The following is a 15,854-nucleotide window of genomic DNA, read 5'->3' on the forward strand; positions in this document are numbered from 1 at the left end:
AAGTGGGATTAAGAATAAAGGAGATGGGCAATAGGGGAAAACAACAAATAAAGTACTTAAGAGAAAAAGGAAGGCTTTAAAGACTTGGGAGAATCGTGGGAGAGAGGAGTAGTCTTCTTCACTGCTTCTCAAACCCAAGGCGGAAGTACCAGTTGCAGCTTCATTGAAGAAAACTTCTTCATTAGAGCTCTATTTGATCTCACACTTTTCGCTAAGGTCCCCAAGTCAGAAGCCTCTTGGATGCAGTCATGGATCACCCAAGCAGTAAAGGAGAGGAGGAGATATGAACCTGCAACTCAGGTCTGGCGATGGATGCTGTTTCAGATCTGGTTGCAAAGTTATAGTTCACAAACCAGAAGTGTTTTCGACTTCAGATTCAGATATCTGAATCGCCTTAGGGCTGGCTACTGTTGCTCCAAGTTTCGTACCAATAACTTAGGGTATGATGGAGATCGACCCACTTGTGTGGTGCTGCTAACGTTGCCCAGAAACAAAGTATATCCGATCAGAGTATAAACATAAAGAACTAAAAGGATTAGGAAGAAGAAGAGAAGACAAAAGAGAGATTGCAGGGAAGAGAAGAAGAAGACTCAACGAAGAAGAAGAAGAAGAAGAAGAAGAAGAAGAAGAAGAAGAAGAAGAAAAAGAGAGGGGAAAGAACAGAAGAAGGAGATGGAGATCACGGCAACCATTGTTAAGCTAATTAAACAGGCAACCACTGTTAAGCTAATTAAACATTCAATTTTCAAAAATCTAAAACTGAGTTCTTCTCCATTACAGGGCTATTTAAAGAAAAAAATAATGACATAATTTTGGAAGCTAATTAAAAATTGAAACTACACCTAGATTGCAACTAAAATAAAAATCAAATCTAAATAAAAGACTGTTTTTCTAATCTCTAACCAATAAAGGAAGTAAATAAAAATCAAGTCAAAAGATAGCACTAATTCCTCGCTGAGCTGCATCACAACTTCTCTCCCAAAGAAGAGTGTCTCATTCTCGAGCTCCACTCCAAGCTCGGCAACAAATGTTCTTGCATGGCTGCTCAGGTTTCTCTCTCTTTCTCTCTCCCAGGCATGTTTCTGTTTCTCTTTCTTATTCTCATCTCGTATGCTTCTCTTTTCATTTCATGTTCTTTAAATTAGCTTTGTTGCTCGACCTGTCCCTGAACCTGAATATGATTCAATTTTATCTTATGTATATCAATTACCTTGGCAGACAGAATGAGATCAAAAACTGAGATCAAAACCTACTGGAACACTAGAGTCAAGCGCGGCGAGATGCCAATCACCCAAAATTTATACAGAAGCAAGCATCTGATCCCACCTCAACCCAAATAACCCGAACCACCCTTCTCCATCTCTGCCACCCACTCAGCATCTCTCAACGCTACAACAACACGAACCCAATTTCTGTTCTCCTCCTCCCCTGAAAATTTATTGAAGCATTCCAAAGATTTAGGCCAGAGTCCGATCAGGAGCAGGCTTGGAGGAAGAAGTTGAGAGCACAAGATGAATCGCTTGTTTGGGAGGTCAGATTCGATTGCTCCCTTGCCATTGAAGCATATTTGAAATCCTTCGATCTCAGTGAGATCATTTCGTTTTGGTCAGCTGCAATAGCTATTGGAATTGTTGAAGATGCAATAGCTAGTGGTGAAATTAGTTTATCTCCATGTTCTGAGTTTCCAGCTAAGCCTGAGAGTTGAAGATCAATTTAAGCAATACTATTTCTAGAACCATTCAAAATTTTACATTTTTGTCTGGGAGTTATTGAGGTAATCTTGACTGGATTTTCACCAAAGAGATTTCTCTCTTCGCCCATGAGAAGTTTGATAAAATGTCTGAGCATCCTAAAATCAAGAATGGCATTACCATCCAAATGTTATGTTCAATGGCCCTGGTTGGCTGGTCTTCTCAGCAGCATTTCCAGTACCACCACCAACTGAAAATGCCCAATGGCAGGCTTCCAGAAATATTCCCAGTTGGACTACCGGACTAGGCAATCAGATCATCTACACTACCCAAGATCCAAACTATACAAACTATACAAGGCCTGATTGACTTGGCGTGTAAGATGTCAATTTAAAAAGATTAACATGTCTAATCCCGTCCCCATATGTCATTGTCCATTCTTCAACAGAACTCCTGAAAGGCCAAAACAGGCACCAACGGCATAAAGAGAGTATATATATTTGTGCATTTCACATCTGCGGGGATCTAATTTACCAGTCTAAAATTATGCATCCCAAAGCAACTGATACATAGAAGTGACTACTCAAACATGCTGCAATTTACTAAAAATTATCATACATAGCAAATAGAAAAGAAAAAGAAACAAAACCTCAATCGTTTGCATCATTTCACCCCTCTCATGGCCCATAATACAGAGCCGCATAAACCTCGAACAGATGCATGAGATGAATTCTGGAAAACAGGGAAACTGTTCATCACCCTGTCCAAGGTCACCTTATGTATTCTTTTTGCCATCCAAATCCGACGACTTTGCATCAACTGATTCCAACTGGTTCCGAAGGTTTTGGTTGTCCTCCAACAAGCGATCATATTCAAGAAGGAACCCTTCTGACTGCTTCCTCAAAGCCGTTGCATTAGCTTCAGCGGCCTTGGCCTCTTCTGCCTTTGTCTCAAATTCAGACTGAAGGTGTTTAACCTTCTCCCTCAACCTGGTAACCTCTTCCTCCAAGGTTTTCATTTCCTCTGAAGCCCCATTCTTCCCACCATCCTCAAAACCTCGACTTTGTTTCTTCACGGCTTCCATGGCTTTCCTTCGCAAGCGCAGTTCCCTGATATAATGGTGTAGTCTGTCTATCATCAAAGTAAGGAACAGGGAGAATCCTGCATGCAATTAACCGAACCAAGATCAGATGCACGCATTCAAGCAACAGTGATCAAGGAAATTGAATTCCATGTGAGAACCAACAAAAATATAAAGAAAATTGAACTTGAATTATTGGAACAAGAAATTCTGCAGATACAATTGAACATCCATTAGTTGACTCCCAGATGCTCATTGACAAACAAGCAGAGTCATGAACCTGAACAGAATTCTGAGTATCCATGAAGAAGTAGATAAGAAAATGGAATAAAATTTTCTTTTCTTATTGTGTGAACTTTGGATTCATTACTATTACTCTGGGAGCTTTGGGCAGCAATTTGTCAAGAGAAGGCAGACTAGAAACTGGAACTGGAGTATCAATTTGGAAAGGAAATATTATCAGAACCAAATGGAAGAATAAATAACAAGTACAAAAAAGCAGTTTCATAAAAAATACGAAGAGAAAAAAAATGACAAAACAGTCACGTAAAAAAAGTGGTAAGAAATGAGATTATTATCACTAAGACAGAAGTTATCACTTCATAACCCATATCCCTAAAAAGAATAAACAGAGATTCTATTGTCACTAGATAACAAATCTAATAAAAAAAAAACATCTATCCTGATGAGCCGAAACCAAAGCTCTCATTTTTTGTTGAGTAGTTGTTCGAGTAAGACTTGAATGAGCCCCTCGAAAGTTGATGCAAATAAACGAATTTTTGTTCTACGTCTCCAAGCTATATATCCTCGCCTAGTTCTGGTCACTGAATCAAATTAAACTTTGGAAGAATAACTTCTCCTACATAATGTGTAAAAGGGGCAAAAGAGGTAGCCAAAGGCACAACTCTCCCTGCAAAACATATGATTATAGAGCCAAAATCCATTACAGACAGACCAATCACATACATAAGATTTGGAAAGGATCCTAAATTGAAGATCTATCAAAGTGATAACTTTTAAACCAGGCTCCCCACATAAATACTGGTGTCGAACCAGACCCATGGCCTTGAACAATTACACTGCTCCTCATGTAAAAAGAGGAGGTGAGACCAGCTTACTATGTATACAGATCTATATGTTTAGGTTCCATGAAATGTTTTTAAATGAAAAGTTGAAAAACAATATTAATATGATTAATTTTTAATCAATTCCAGTTCAGTATCCACAGGGCTGGCAATTCGACATGCCAGACCAGATTTAGCACAGGGTATTGTGGGGTTGAAAGGAAGCGCAGCCTTGCCAGAAGTACAGTCTGGATTATTTTGTTGGACTTGTGAGGTGTCACATACTTGCAGTACCACCAGAAATAGAAGGTATTACATAATTCAAGGCAGCCATATCACCAGTTTCACCACTTCTTATATCAAATGATGAATGCATTACATTATGGCAGAGCAGTGCAGCTATAGTAAGCCCTTTAGCTTATAGATTGACCACATAATTTGGCTATTTGTATGTATTGGCACCCCAGATAAGTTTACATGATTAAAGCTACTAGATATTGAATGCATGAAAGATAGAGAAAGTGATAGAGAGGGAATGAAAGAACTCGCAAGGCAACAGAACAAGACCTCACCAACAGGAGGATGCATTCTACCGTCTTACCACATTGATGTTGATTTCAGAAGAAACATAATCATCCTAAGATTGCTGTTCCTGAAACCGTGATCAGGTTGACAGCTGAAAACCCTCATAGAATAAAGGTGCAGAAGGAAAAAAAGAAGTTCAAGCAACCTAATTGCCGCTCAAAATATAGAAATTTTGGTCCTGAAGAGTCCACCCAAACATCTCAATGAAGAAGTAGAAGACAGATATAAGCGGACGCCAGTCACAAGTTGCTTAGTATAATCGCAAGTTATTGGGAATAGTACCACACAGGAAGAGTCTGGCAATTAGGAATGGAATTCCCGTCCCAGTTTCATAACAATGAACTTTCCAGAAAATAGGTGGTGACAAAAAGTCTTCACATTTCCCAGAGTAGCTGATGCAGAGGCTTAGAACAATTTATAGAAACACCCAACTGTTATGATTCATCCCATTACACGAATTTGAGCACACCGCCATTAGCAAAGTGACAGAACATGCCATTCGGTGAAAATCAATGAATTCAATACAAGTATCAACAAATCAAGCTAAAATGCATCCAAAAAAGACTCAGTCAATCAAATGCAGTGTCTTTGATTTGATCAACAAAATGCAGTGTCTTTGACCCATACACGAAATACATGACTGGAATCAAGGTAAAAATTTAGAGTAAGATGAATAAAATTATCGAAGACCTAAAATGAGAATTTCTAGCTAGAAAAAAATTATATTTGTGCTTTTTCGTAATTGCAAAGTAGGGATTAACAAGAAACAACTGAACACCACCTGGTCAACATTGAATCAGGCAACACCGCAGTGTTATTCCAACAATCTCAGCAGAAAATTGGAGCCCATTGCATGGAAAAATCATACTCAGCGTGTAGAATTGAAAATATAAATGTCAAAGCATAACTACTTTCAAGTTTATGTGACCAATCCTTACATTAGTTTGCTGATGTTTTCCTTGATCAATAATACTTAGCTTTTCATTGTCTTTTTCCCCCTTTTTGTTGCAAGAGAAGACCTATCTATGGAAAAATGTGTGTTTTGGGGGATTTTTTTTTTTTTGGGGGGGGGGGGGTGTGGGGGAGGACCAAAAGTTTCAACATAGAAACTTTTTCCCTGTATTTTTCTTTGAGTGTTTGTGTTTTAAGGATTGAACATCAATAAATTTTTCTATGGCGTTTTTCAGATTTAAAAAATATTTATATAGCAGATGAGATATTTTTCTACTCCGCTAAAAAAAAATTGAATAACAGTCACAACTGAGCTACTTTTTTGTAACATTTTCATAACCCACCTTGAAATTACTTGTCATGTCTTCCCTTTGGGTAATAGAGATCATATATGTCATTCTTTCCTTAAATCATCAACACTTGGATTTGTTTCAACAAAGAATGCCAGTTTCGTCTCATTATTTTCTCGACCATGTAGTGTCGAGCAAGTGTTTATTCATTGACATTGTAAAAGTAAAAGTATATCTATAAAAAAATGGTTTTATGTCTTTGATTGAGGAATTATCTTTCTGAACGAACTGAAAATAAGTATTAGCAGAGACATTATCACCCATACCCACACCACCCCCCCCACAAAAAAAAAAAAAAAAAGAAACCCGGAGTCAAAGAAAAATCTAACATAATACTCTTTTCTGCAGGGACAAACCAAACCAAGCTAGGTTAGATCAACATATAGTTACAATATCAATTAAAGGGCGAATATTCCGATAGAATCGTCCAGAAAACCAGAACAAAGATGCTCATAATCAAAACTGGTTAATTCAACCCTCCTATCAGAAATTCCAAATATAACCCAAATCTGAAGCGAACAGCTACTGAGAACAATAAAAGACTACAGTAGAAAAAAGAAAAAATTATATCGATCAATTGAAAAGGACCTTCTACCAACAGAACACCAATCACCCCATTATTTATAGTCAGTCACACAGTAGAATCGAGAAAACCCAGATGTGGGTGATGTTGATTGTAACAGAAAGTTAGAAATTTAGAATATATTCAATGGAGAAGTGAAAGAGAATTATTACCCATAAGCGAAGCTTCGAGAAGATGCTTGGCCATGAGAACTTGATCAGTCGGATTAGCAGCACCGGCATCGATGGAACGCTTCTGGATCTTCATCATGCTGTACACACTCGACAATAAGACTACAAACACGGTCCCTGCAACCGTTTTCACCATCACAGGACCCCGCCCTCTTTTCACCCGATCCAAACACATGATCACAAGCTTCCTCAAAGGGGTTTTAAACAAAAGGATCATGATCAAAGCCATCTCCGCGAATATAACCGTAAACAAGAGCTGAATCATTTTGTTAAAATTAGCCTACAACTGCCAAATCCGGGGGAAGAAGAACGAAGTTGCAGAGATCTACAGAATTACAAAGACCCAGACAAGAGAAGTCGCCTAGAATGCGAGTTTCGATGCTTACGGAGCAGGGGAATGGGAATGAGTCGAAGATGAAGCTAAGAATAAGACGGGAAAAGGTTCAAAGGTTCAACTTTCCATTCTAACTTTCTATTTCTTTTAGCTCTCTCTTCTTCAGCTTCAATTGCTGCTTTTCTCAGGAAGACTTAATAAACAAGAAACTTCGTCGGTCTGTACCAGGATTTTGAGTATCGGTATCGGATCGGCCGGATAGGTGCCGATATCGATACTTGACTCATTCTGGATCGGATATCGGTATCAGATCATTTTTTTAATTAAAACAGATCAATCCAGACTGATAACAGACCGATCTTGGTTGGTCATCGTGGAGACCGATACTGATTTCCGAGATTTAAATCCCTGGTTCGTACGCGGTTTGTTCTTAGATTCGACCCTATTCAGATCGTGTGAAAATTAGTCTATATACCGTTGGGGTGGGCCCAGTTTGAATCTAATATCGAAGACAAAGATAGTCGGCTTGATCTTGACCGTTCATTAAAAAATCGTAAACATTTTTGCAAAGATGAAATGAGGAAACAGTAACCAATCAAATCCTCAGGTCATGTATCAAACCTCGCCTGTATTTTCCCTTCTTAATGGAAAAACCAAAAGAAAAACAGAAGGTTAGCCCCACGTGATCCTCTTCAACCCCTCAGCACGTCCAGCACCACCACGTATTGGAAGGCTGGTAGCATCTAGACGTGTACCCCCAACCCTTGGAGAGGATCTTAGTTCGGTGGCCAAGCATGCAACTAGAAAAGTTGTTTTTTGATGAAACAGCCAATCAGAAAAGTTGTGGGGCCGGAGTTTTACTTGTAACCCCTGCTCCCATTTGATTCTACAATATTTTTCTTTAAACCCTTCATTAAAAAATAAGAAAAATAAAAATGTGTTACCAATATTTTGGTTCTCAGATAGACATAAATCGAGTATTCTTATGCAATGGTTGAAGAGTTGAATGGTCACCTGCTCCACCAAATTTTATTAAGATCAATGTTGATGGCTTTTGTTTAGGTTTTTCCGGCCTGCAAACATAGTTGGATTCTTTCGAGACGAGTTCGGTCAATTCATATCGGCTTTTGTTGAATTTGTGGGTTTTACAAATGTCTACGTTGTCGAAGCATCGGCTATTCATCGAGTGTTATCTATTGCAGTTGATAAGGGATATCGGAATATTATCATAGAAAGTGACAACCTATGGTCATCAATCTTCTTAAAGGAGTCTTCAACGATCCTTCTTGGCGCATTTCTCATATCATCTCAAATTGTTTGAATCTTACTTCCAGCTTCAATATGATCTCTTTCCACCATGTTTATCTGGAAGGAAATTTTTTTGCTGACGCTCTTGCAAACTTTGGTTGTAATAATCGATGTTTTGTTATTTGGGACCTCACTCCCCCTCCCTTTATCTTTTCCCTCTTATTTTCTGACTATTATTAGACAACTAGACCCTGTGAATCTACTTTTCAATAATTAAGGTTTGATCTAATAAAAAAAAAAGTTAAAGTGTTGAATGTGTTTCATATATCACCGTATTTAAAATCTATCATTGTAATATTTTCTTCATTATTATTAAAAAGTTGCATCGACTATTTGGTAGTGCAATAATTTCAACAACTTTCAATTAATAAAAGAGAAAATGAAGTCCATGCATGTTGTGTGTCGCATATGTCATTTTACACACTATTTCTCTTCACTCTAGCACATTCTCTTCACTGATCATATGGACTTCTTTCATATGAATGAACCATGAGGCGGTTGTTTCTTACATTCAGTGGCTTGGTGCAGGAGATGTCAATATATGCTGGTAATATGTTGAGCCCTCCTCCCTTTTTCGCCCTTAGAAGAAATAATAATAATAATAATAATAATAATAATAATAATAATAATAAAATCTATCTAGTATTCTCACGATGACACATTGTCAGTATTTCGGACTGCGAAAAGATGCCCTTAAACTTTGAAAACAAGGTTGTTTGTGGACGTGACGACCAATAAACGAACATAATACCTCCTCCCAAAAAATAAAAATAAAATAAGTATTGGATACTTTTGTAATACCGATCAGTTCATCAGGTTAGGCATAGCCTATCAGAACTTTTCTATAAGATAAAGGGGACTAGAATATAAAAAAAATATTGTGTTAACACCTGATTGACCTGTAACACTCATGAGAGTCGTGCCATTAGGTGCAGTTTGCATTTAAGCTCACCATTTATTATTATTATTATTATTGAGCATTTGTCCAAGTAGGAATATATTATAAAAATAGGTCCCATATGGCTCATGAGTCCATTTTAAAAGAAGATACCTCAATATATGGATCTCACTAAGATTCATGCTGATACCTATTTAAGTATCAAATAATTTGTAATTTTAATATAATATATAATTTTTTCAATAAATATATATACTATTATTTTACATGTGTAATAAAAAAATGTATAAAAATGATATCTTTTAATAATAATATTATGATAAATCATTTTCATATATTTTTTTGAAATTTCAGTTATATCCTTAGTATAAAAATTGCTGGAAATAAGATAAGAGGTAATTACAAAATTTTTAGTTGTAAATATAATTTAAAAAAAAAATAATAATAATAATATCATTTAGACAATGTCATAAATAATACATCAAAATCATCAATGAATGAGTAGGTATGGATGACATGCCGGTATGGCATACCTATAGCTATGCTGAGCTACTCTACATTTTCAGGATAGAGCGTAGGAATCCATTATTACTTATGCCATGTTGAATGCTAGAAGACATAGAGTTAGCATGATGGTTGGTCTTTTTATCAAGTCTTCCTTAGGTCTGTGCTTGACCCTTATTTGAAAAAAAAAAAAAAAAAAAAAAAAAAGAAGCTTGCTTAGATATCTTCAAACTAGCTATGAGAGGAACACTCTCCCGCAAGAATTTTAAGTTTGTGATTTGTTGGTAACACAAATTAATGTGTACATCCAATGCGGACCGGTAGTCTAATAATTAATGGCCACCACTTGTTAATGCAACCCAGTCCGGTACACTAACCCAAATACTCCTCTCACTCCTTAATGGTGTTTATCCCCTTACCAGATAAACACATACTCTCCCACCTGTGTCTAATGTAGGGGTGTCAATCGGACGGGCCTAGTTGGGCCTGACAGGCCTATGTCCTTGGACCATGACCTACCTATTTAAGGAATGAGTTGGCCTCAATTGGTGTCATGTTGGGCTCGGTCAAGTTCTGGGCTAATCGGGTTATAATCGGGCCTTAAACGGTATAATGTACCAAAAAAGCCATAAATGGACCTTAAACGGTCTTTACTTTTCTTAGATTTACGTTACTTTAATTTATTTTGTTAAATAATCAACAATATTACAATTAATTACAGGGAATAATTGATAATATACATATATATATAACTTATTCTATCACCAAAAAAATCAAAATACGTATATAAACAGTCAGGGTAAACATTTCGGTCCGAGTCGGGCTTGTAAACGGGCCAGACTGTTACACTCGTGCCTTGACCGGGTCTAAGTTGAACTGTTGTGATAGGTCTAGGACTGGAAGTGGGAAGTACAGTTGAATTTTGGCTCGCGGCCACCCATTACCGAAGGAGAAGGGATGACCCCACATGTTCGTGCATTGCTTGCCAGTCCAACTAGAGGGGATTCGTACCTTTTGATTCCAGACGGTAACTGACTCGACACCTCACACTTGAATCCTAGCACGCACCAAAATTGTCGGAAGACGACGAGCATGACCGAGGGCAACTACCCGTGCGAGACCAGCTGGTGGACAGCAAACAGTCAAGACAGCAGACTGTCTTGATCATCAGAAATATGCCACCAGAAATAGCCTGGGCCTGAATCCGGTGACTATTTTTGGTGACCAATCAGGCTGTTGGTTGGGTTTCGATGCCCATGGGCCCTGCTACCCACATCATGGATAGCCCCGGATGATCCCAAATTCTCCCCCACACCTTCCTCTTGACATGAACACTTTATGGACCAAAGTGATCGGGTCCACGTTTCCCGAAAGTCAAATTAACCCATTCGGACCCGACTAGTGCCAAACCAAACAGACCTAAGGCTTGTTTTACCATATAAGTGGAAATGAGGATTCATTTCCTCATTTCCCACTTATACAAATCATGGGAGAGGAAAGGAGAAGAAGAAAAAAAAGAAGAAGAGGAAGGAGAAGGAAGTGAGCTTACCTTGGTGCCGGCTGCCTGCCTAGTTGTCGAAATCCCTACTGGAGGTAAGTGCAACCTCTTCTACTACTCTCTCTCTTCATTTTGACCTACGGCAGGCTAGGTATAGGAGTAATATTGGGCCACAAATCATGTTGAGCTCCAAGATTGCGTGTTTCACCTCCCCGGTGCCATTGCTGAGCTCATACTGAGTTCGGTGAGCTCCGGCAATAAGATTGACCAAATGACCACATAGGGTTTTGATCATTCGATCAACGTATCTCCCAAACGTCTTGGTGGAATCGGCATTTTATTATCTCATAATGATGTTAGGAGCATCCCCCAAAAACTCCACAGAACGAATCTCGACGATCGGGCCTGAGCTGGAAAGCCTTAATTCACCTGGGCAGTTCTGTATTGCCACAAAAAACACTGGGTCTGCTTCCAGTGGGCTGTTTTTGGTGACCACCCGAGCCTTAGGTGCTCTTTATAATGTCCTCCAGAAAAAACATTGATATTTTTGGTGGACAATGTCTGTTTTTGGTGGGTGTTTTCTGTGATAGTACTGTCACTGTAGGACTTCGCCTGTACCCTTTGGGGGTGACCCATGTGGGCCCCTCCTGATTTTTCCGACACGTATTGACGTTCGGTTACCCTTATGTCTAGGACAGTGATGCACACATACCCTAAGGCTGGAATTGAATCGAACGACCAGTGGCCATACTTGAACCCTAGTCCGCACGAGCCTAATCAAGGTGAGGGATTGTTGCTTTTATTTTTGGGAATGTTTATTTATTTTAGAATTGCTCACATGTGTAGATTTTTACATGTTTAATTATATTGTTCACATGATGACGATGTTCGATCATATGTTACATTTTATTAATATGATATGAAATGTTTATGGATATGTATGGTGGGATCCGGTGTGGCCGAGGTGGTACTGGTATTGTGATCGTCACGTGTTTGTTGTATGTATCAGAAGAAATCAGGTGTGGCCAAGGTGGTACTAGTACCATGATTGCTGTATGTTTGTTGCATTCATACATTGATTATATGCATTAGAGTTAGTTGTAGTCGTAAATTACACTTTATGGCCGATGTGTTACCGATATCATGTACTCTGGGACTGCATTTGAAAATGGATACACTTCGTGGCTGATGGGGATACCGGTGTCGCGTAGTCCATACTCAACTGTTATTATGCATGCTAGATTAGGTAAACGATTACGGGTTATACTTTGGACTGAGGTGTTACCGATATCATGTACCCCAAGACTGTACTTAGAAATGGATTACACTTTGTGGTCGATGTGTTTCCGGTATCATGTAATTCATACTAACTGTATCACTATGAAGGCATGTAGAATATTTTGGTTAGGTATCACTCCCTATGCTATGAACCCTTGCCAACAGGGGGTAAAGTGTTGGATAACACATTTGTGGTATGTTCGATGTACCTTTTTGGAATGCCACACCCGTGGTAAGATGTGATTGTTGCCGGAGGCAGAAACTTATCCGGAATGGCAGATATGTTACTGGTGTCGTGACTTCCAGGAGGGGATTATCAGGGGTTTGCTCGGTGAACCATGGTCGTATATGGGGACCGACAACCTTTTAATCACGAGTAGGGTTTGTATCGCTGTGTAGTTGATGGCGGTTTCAAGACCAAGGATACAACCTAATGTGTTGTAGTAACATTTATCAGACTTAGTTGTATTGTTAGGAGGATAATAAAATAAATAAATTACATCACGAGCATCATGGGCTAGGTGTTTAATTTCTGTACTCATGCTTCATGAATTATATATGTGATTGCCTTTGCTTGGTTGTGCATGAACCCCACCCCTCACTGAGCGTGTTGGAAAGCTCACCCCACGTATATGCCCCCTTTTAGATGATAATGCAGGTACGGTTGTGCCAATGGTTTGTGACTCTCTTTCCTTCGGGCCTGAGTACGGAATGAGTGACTGGTGGATGCTAGAAGCTAGGGAGCATGACCAAGATTGTGCCTGTGATGTCTGTGCATACGCGGGACCATGAGGTGTTGGGAGTATTTTTGTTATTTTGATACAAATTGTGAATGGTATATTTTTTAACTTGATATGTATAAGTCTTGGATATTTGTAACGAATAAATTTGGCTATGGATATTATGTTATCACTAGATATTCCCTACTTTATTTATGATTCTGCTATTATACTCTAATTCCGCTGCTTTTGGTTGGTTTGTATTATGAGATTGTGAATTGTTAAGGTACTGCGATTAGAGATCCTGGTAGGGTCGTAAGATGGGTAAGCGTCTTACTCACACCATCGGTATTCCTACATGGTATGTTAGGTCTACTGGAAGTGGGATGTGACATAGACCGATAGGGAGGCCCATCGGGCTTACCCCTTGCACTGTGTATTATCTATTTATAAATGGGTCGGGATTAGGCCTAGCACATTTATTAATCAGGTCGGTCCAGGTCGGACCATCAACATGTCGGGCCTACTGGTGTGGGCTTGGAATTGACACCCCTAGTCTAATGCAACATAAACTGGTGAATCAATGGCTATTCGGTCAGGTATCCTACAGGTCTGTTGAGGAAAATTGGGATAAAGGTACTAGTCACCACTCTCCTCTAACGTCAATATTGCTTCTTATTTAGAGTCTTGCGTGCTTAGTAGCTTTTGTTTCAAGGGAGAGAAACTGTTTGGCTAACTCCATTGCTAGGAAGACCCAATCCATTACGTATATTTGATTCTTTTGCCCCTTTTCAGCCTATGGCTTCTTGAAGTTTGTAATTTGGAGTCAATGTGCAATACATGTTGTGAGTTGCAAAGTTATGTTTATGACAAAAAAAAATCGGCCCTTGCCTTCAACCATGAAAAGATGTAGAAACGCTTTGCTCATCACTATTGGATGGTTTTGCTTCAAAATATTTTGATATGTTGGTGGCCTCAAATCATGAACCTTAATCATGGGAACTTGTTCGATTTGCATGTGAAACTTCAAAACAAGAAGAGTTGTAAAAAGGAAAGCGGCAAAATGAAACAATACTAGAATAGCTCCAATAATATAAGATTGGGATATCACAATTGTTTCTTTGCCCCTTAATTTTAATATATCTTTTTGCTTGCTTCTTGTGCTTGTTTCTTTCCTCCCCTCTTTCTTTTTATGGGTGCCATTTTCTCCCCTATCTTGATGTGCCCCTAATTTGATTTTATTTTCTATTGTAAGGGACTCCGCCTTTGACTTGGCCTTGGCCTTTTTTTTTTTGGGATGGTGAATGAAACATAAATTAAAAATAGAAAAACAGATACAATAGACAAAGTCTAAAACCGGCTAAATAAGGGCAAAGGCCCTACCCATTGCTAGCCCAACAGGCGCGGGACAAAACAAGCCAACCTTAGGAAAGATTCAAGCTAGGGGGAAGAAACAAGCAAAGAAGTAGAGGGAGGAAAAAAAAAAAGACAAATGATACAACAAAAAGGGGGGAAGGAGATCCAAAATATATAAAAGAAACAATACATCAAAATTAGGGCTTTGTTTTTCTTTACTTTGTTTAATATATTTTTCATTCATCCAAAAAAAAAAAGAGATTGAGAGAATTAGTTTTCTCTTTTCCTTCTCATTTCCATGGCTTCGGAGTTGGCCTTGTGCGACCCAAAAAGGAATTTAATTGATTATTATCTTTTTCGAAAGAAAAAAATTCCATTTCCTAACAGAAGTGTTAGTCTGCTTTTCCTAAATGATTTATCTGTTCATCAGTTGTCTCAAGATTGGGGGAAAGAAGTGGGGTATATTTCAAATGACTAATCTGATTATACAATGAGTTAATCAAGGAATTTTCTATAATATTTGTGTTATCAAAATTTTTTACAAGATTTCACTGTACAAGATTGAAAAATGAGGTATGGTTATCTTATCTATTGAAAAATCAGAAGAGCTTGCTGGCAAATTCTTCTGTGGTCTCTCCATAGCTTTTGGAAGAAGAAGAAGAAGAAGAAGAAGCTGCAAGATCCCTGAGCTCTGACAAGCTCCTTCCTAGTTGTAGAGCTTCCTTCATTTCAATCAACTCCCCATTCTCTCTCTTCTCCACCTCCCTTTCCATCAACATGGACCCAAAGGACTCCTCCATGAGCCGAAAGAATCCAGTATTGCTCCTACACATCTCAAATACCATCCCTACTTGCCCACCATACTCCATTGTGTTCACTATGGCTGCCAGAGCATTGGTCCTACAAAAGCAGAACCCACTGCTGCAAGGCCCGTGAGCAGAGGCCCCGAAATTGCTAGTGCCTTGTTAACTTTCAAAGCTAACCTGCTCAGCCTCACATACTCTTCTGTGTAGTCCTTCCTCTTCAAAGCTTTCTGTCTCATTTCCTCCTCCAGCTTTGCATTCCATCCATTGCTTCCCTTCCTTCCTCTGTTACTACCATCGAGTCCTTTCTGTTGCGGTCCTTGTGGCCACCACACTGTCGGGTCAACCGTGGCGGGGAACTTGTCTAGCATTGCTCCAAGCAAGGGAAGAGGGTAGGCCCTGTCGAGGACCAAGGCTGGAGGTTTGAATTGGACCTGGTTTAACCTCTTACAAACGTGTTGACATGAAGTGAGGTGAGATCTCTCCTCTGGGAGTGTGCATACATTAATGCTATTTGAGTTTTTTTTTTTTTCACTTAAGGTCGGCAATGAATTTATTAATAAAGAATGAGAGAGAGTACTGAGATAATGCAATAAGATAGGGGGGGGGGGGTTTGTCAAAGTTGTTTCTAGAATTTTAAATAGGCATAAATTTTGATTTATATTTCTAGAAACGGGTAAA

General features: G+C 38.8%; 2 protein-coding genes across 2 annotated transcripts; both read right to left on the reverse strand.

Moving 5' to 3' along the window:
- Positions 1 to 2,160: 2,160 nt before the first annotated feature.
- On the reverse strand, positions 2,161 to 6,985 carry LOC122067199 (B-cell receptor-associated protein 31-like). The gene is made up of 2 exons (XM_042631042.1): positions 6,458 to 6,985; positions 2,161 to 2,852 (listed from the first exon to the last, which is right to left on the reverse strand). The coding sequence occupies exons 1-2, from the start codon at positions 6,738 to 6,740 to the stop codon at positions 2,467 to 2,469; spliced, it is 669 nt and encodes a 222-aa protein (XP_042486976.1). The 5' UTR covers positions 6,741 to 6,985; the 3' UTR covers positions 2,161 to 2,466.
- A 7,984-nt stretch (positions 6,986 to 14,969) lies between these two features.
- On the reverse strand, positions 14,970 to 15,544 carry LOC122067200 (probable F-box protein At4g22030). Its single transcript, XM_042631043.1, has 2 exons — positions 15,354 to 15,544; positions 14,970 to 15,270 (listed from the first exon to the last, which is right to left on the reverse strand). Exons 1-2 carry the CDS (start codon positions 15,542 to 15,544, stop codon positions 14,970 to 14,972), a joined length of 492 nt encoding a protein of 163 aa, XP_042486977.1.
- Positions 15,545 to 15,854: the final 310 nt, after the last annotated feature.

Source organism: Macadamia integrifolia, unplaced genomic scaffold (genome assembly GCF_013358625.1).
Source record: "Macadamia integrifolia cultivar HAES 741 unplaced genomic scaffold, SCU_Mint_v3 scaffold2756, whole genome shotgun sequence".
NCBI classification, from domain to species: Eukaryota; Viridiplantae; Streptophyta; class Magnoliopsida; order Proteales; family Proteaceae; genus Macadamia; species Macadamia integrifolia.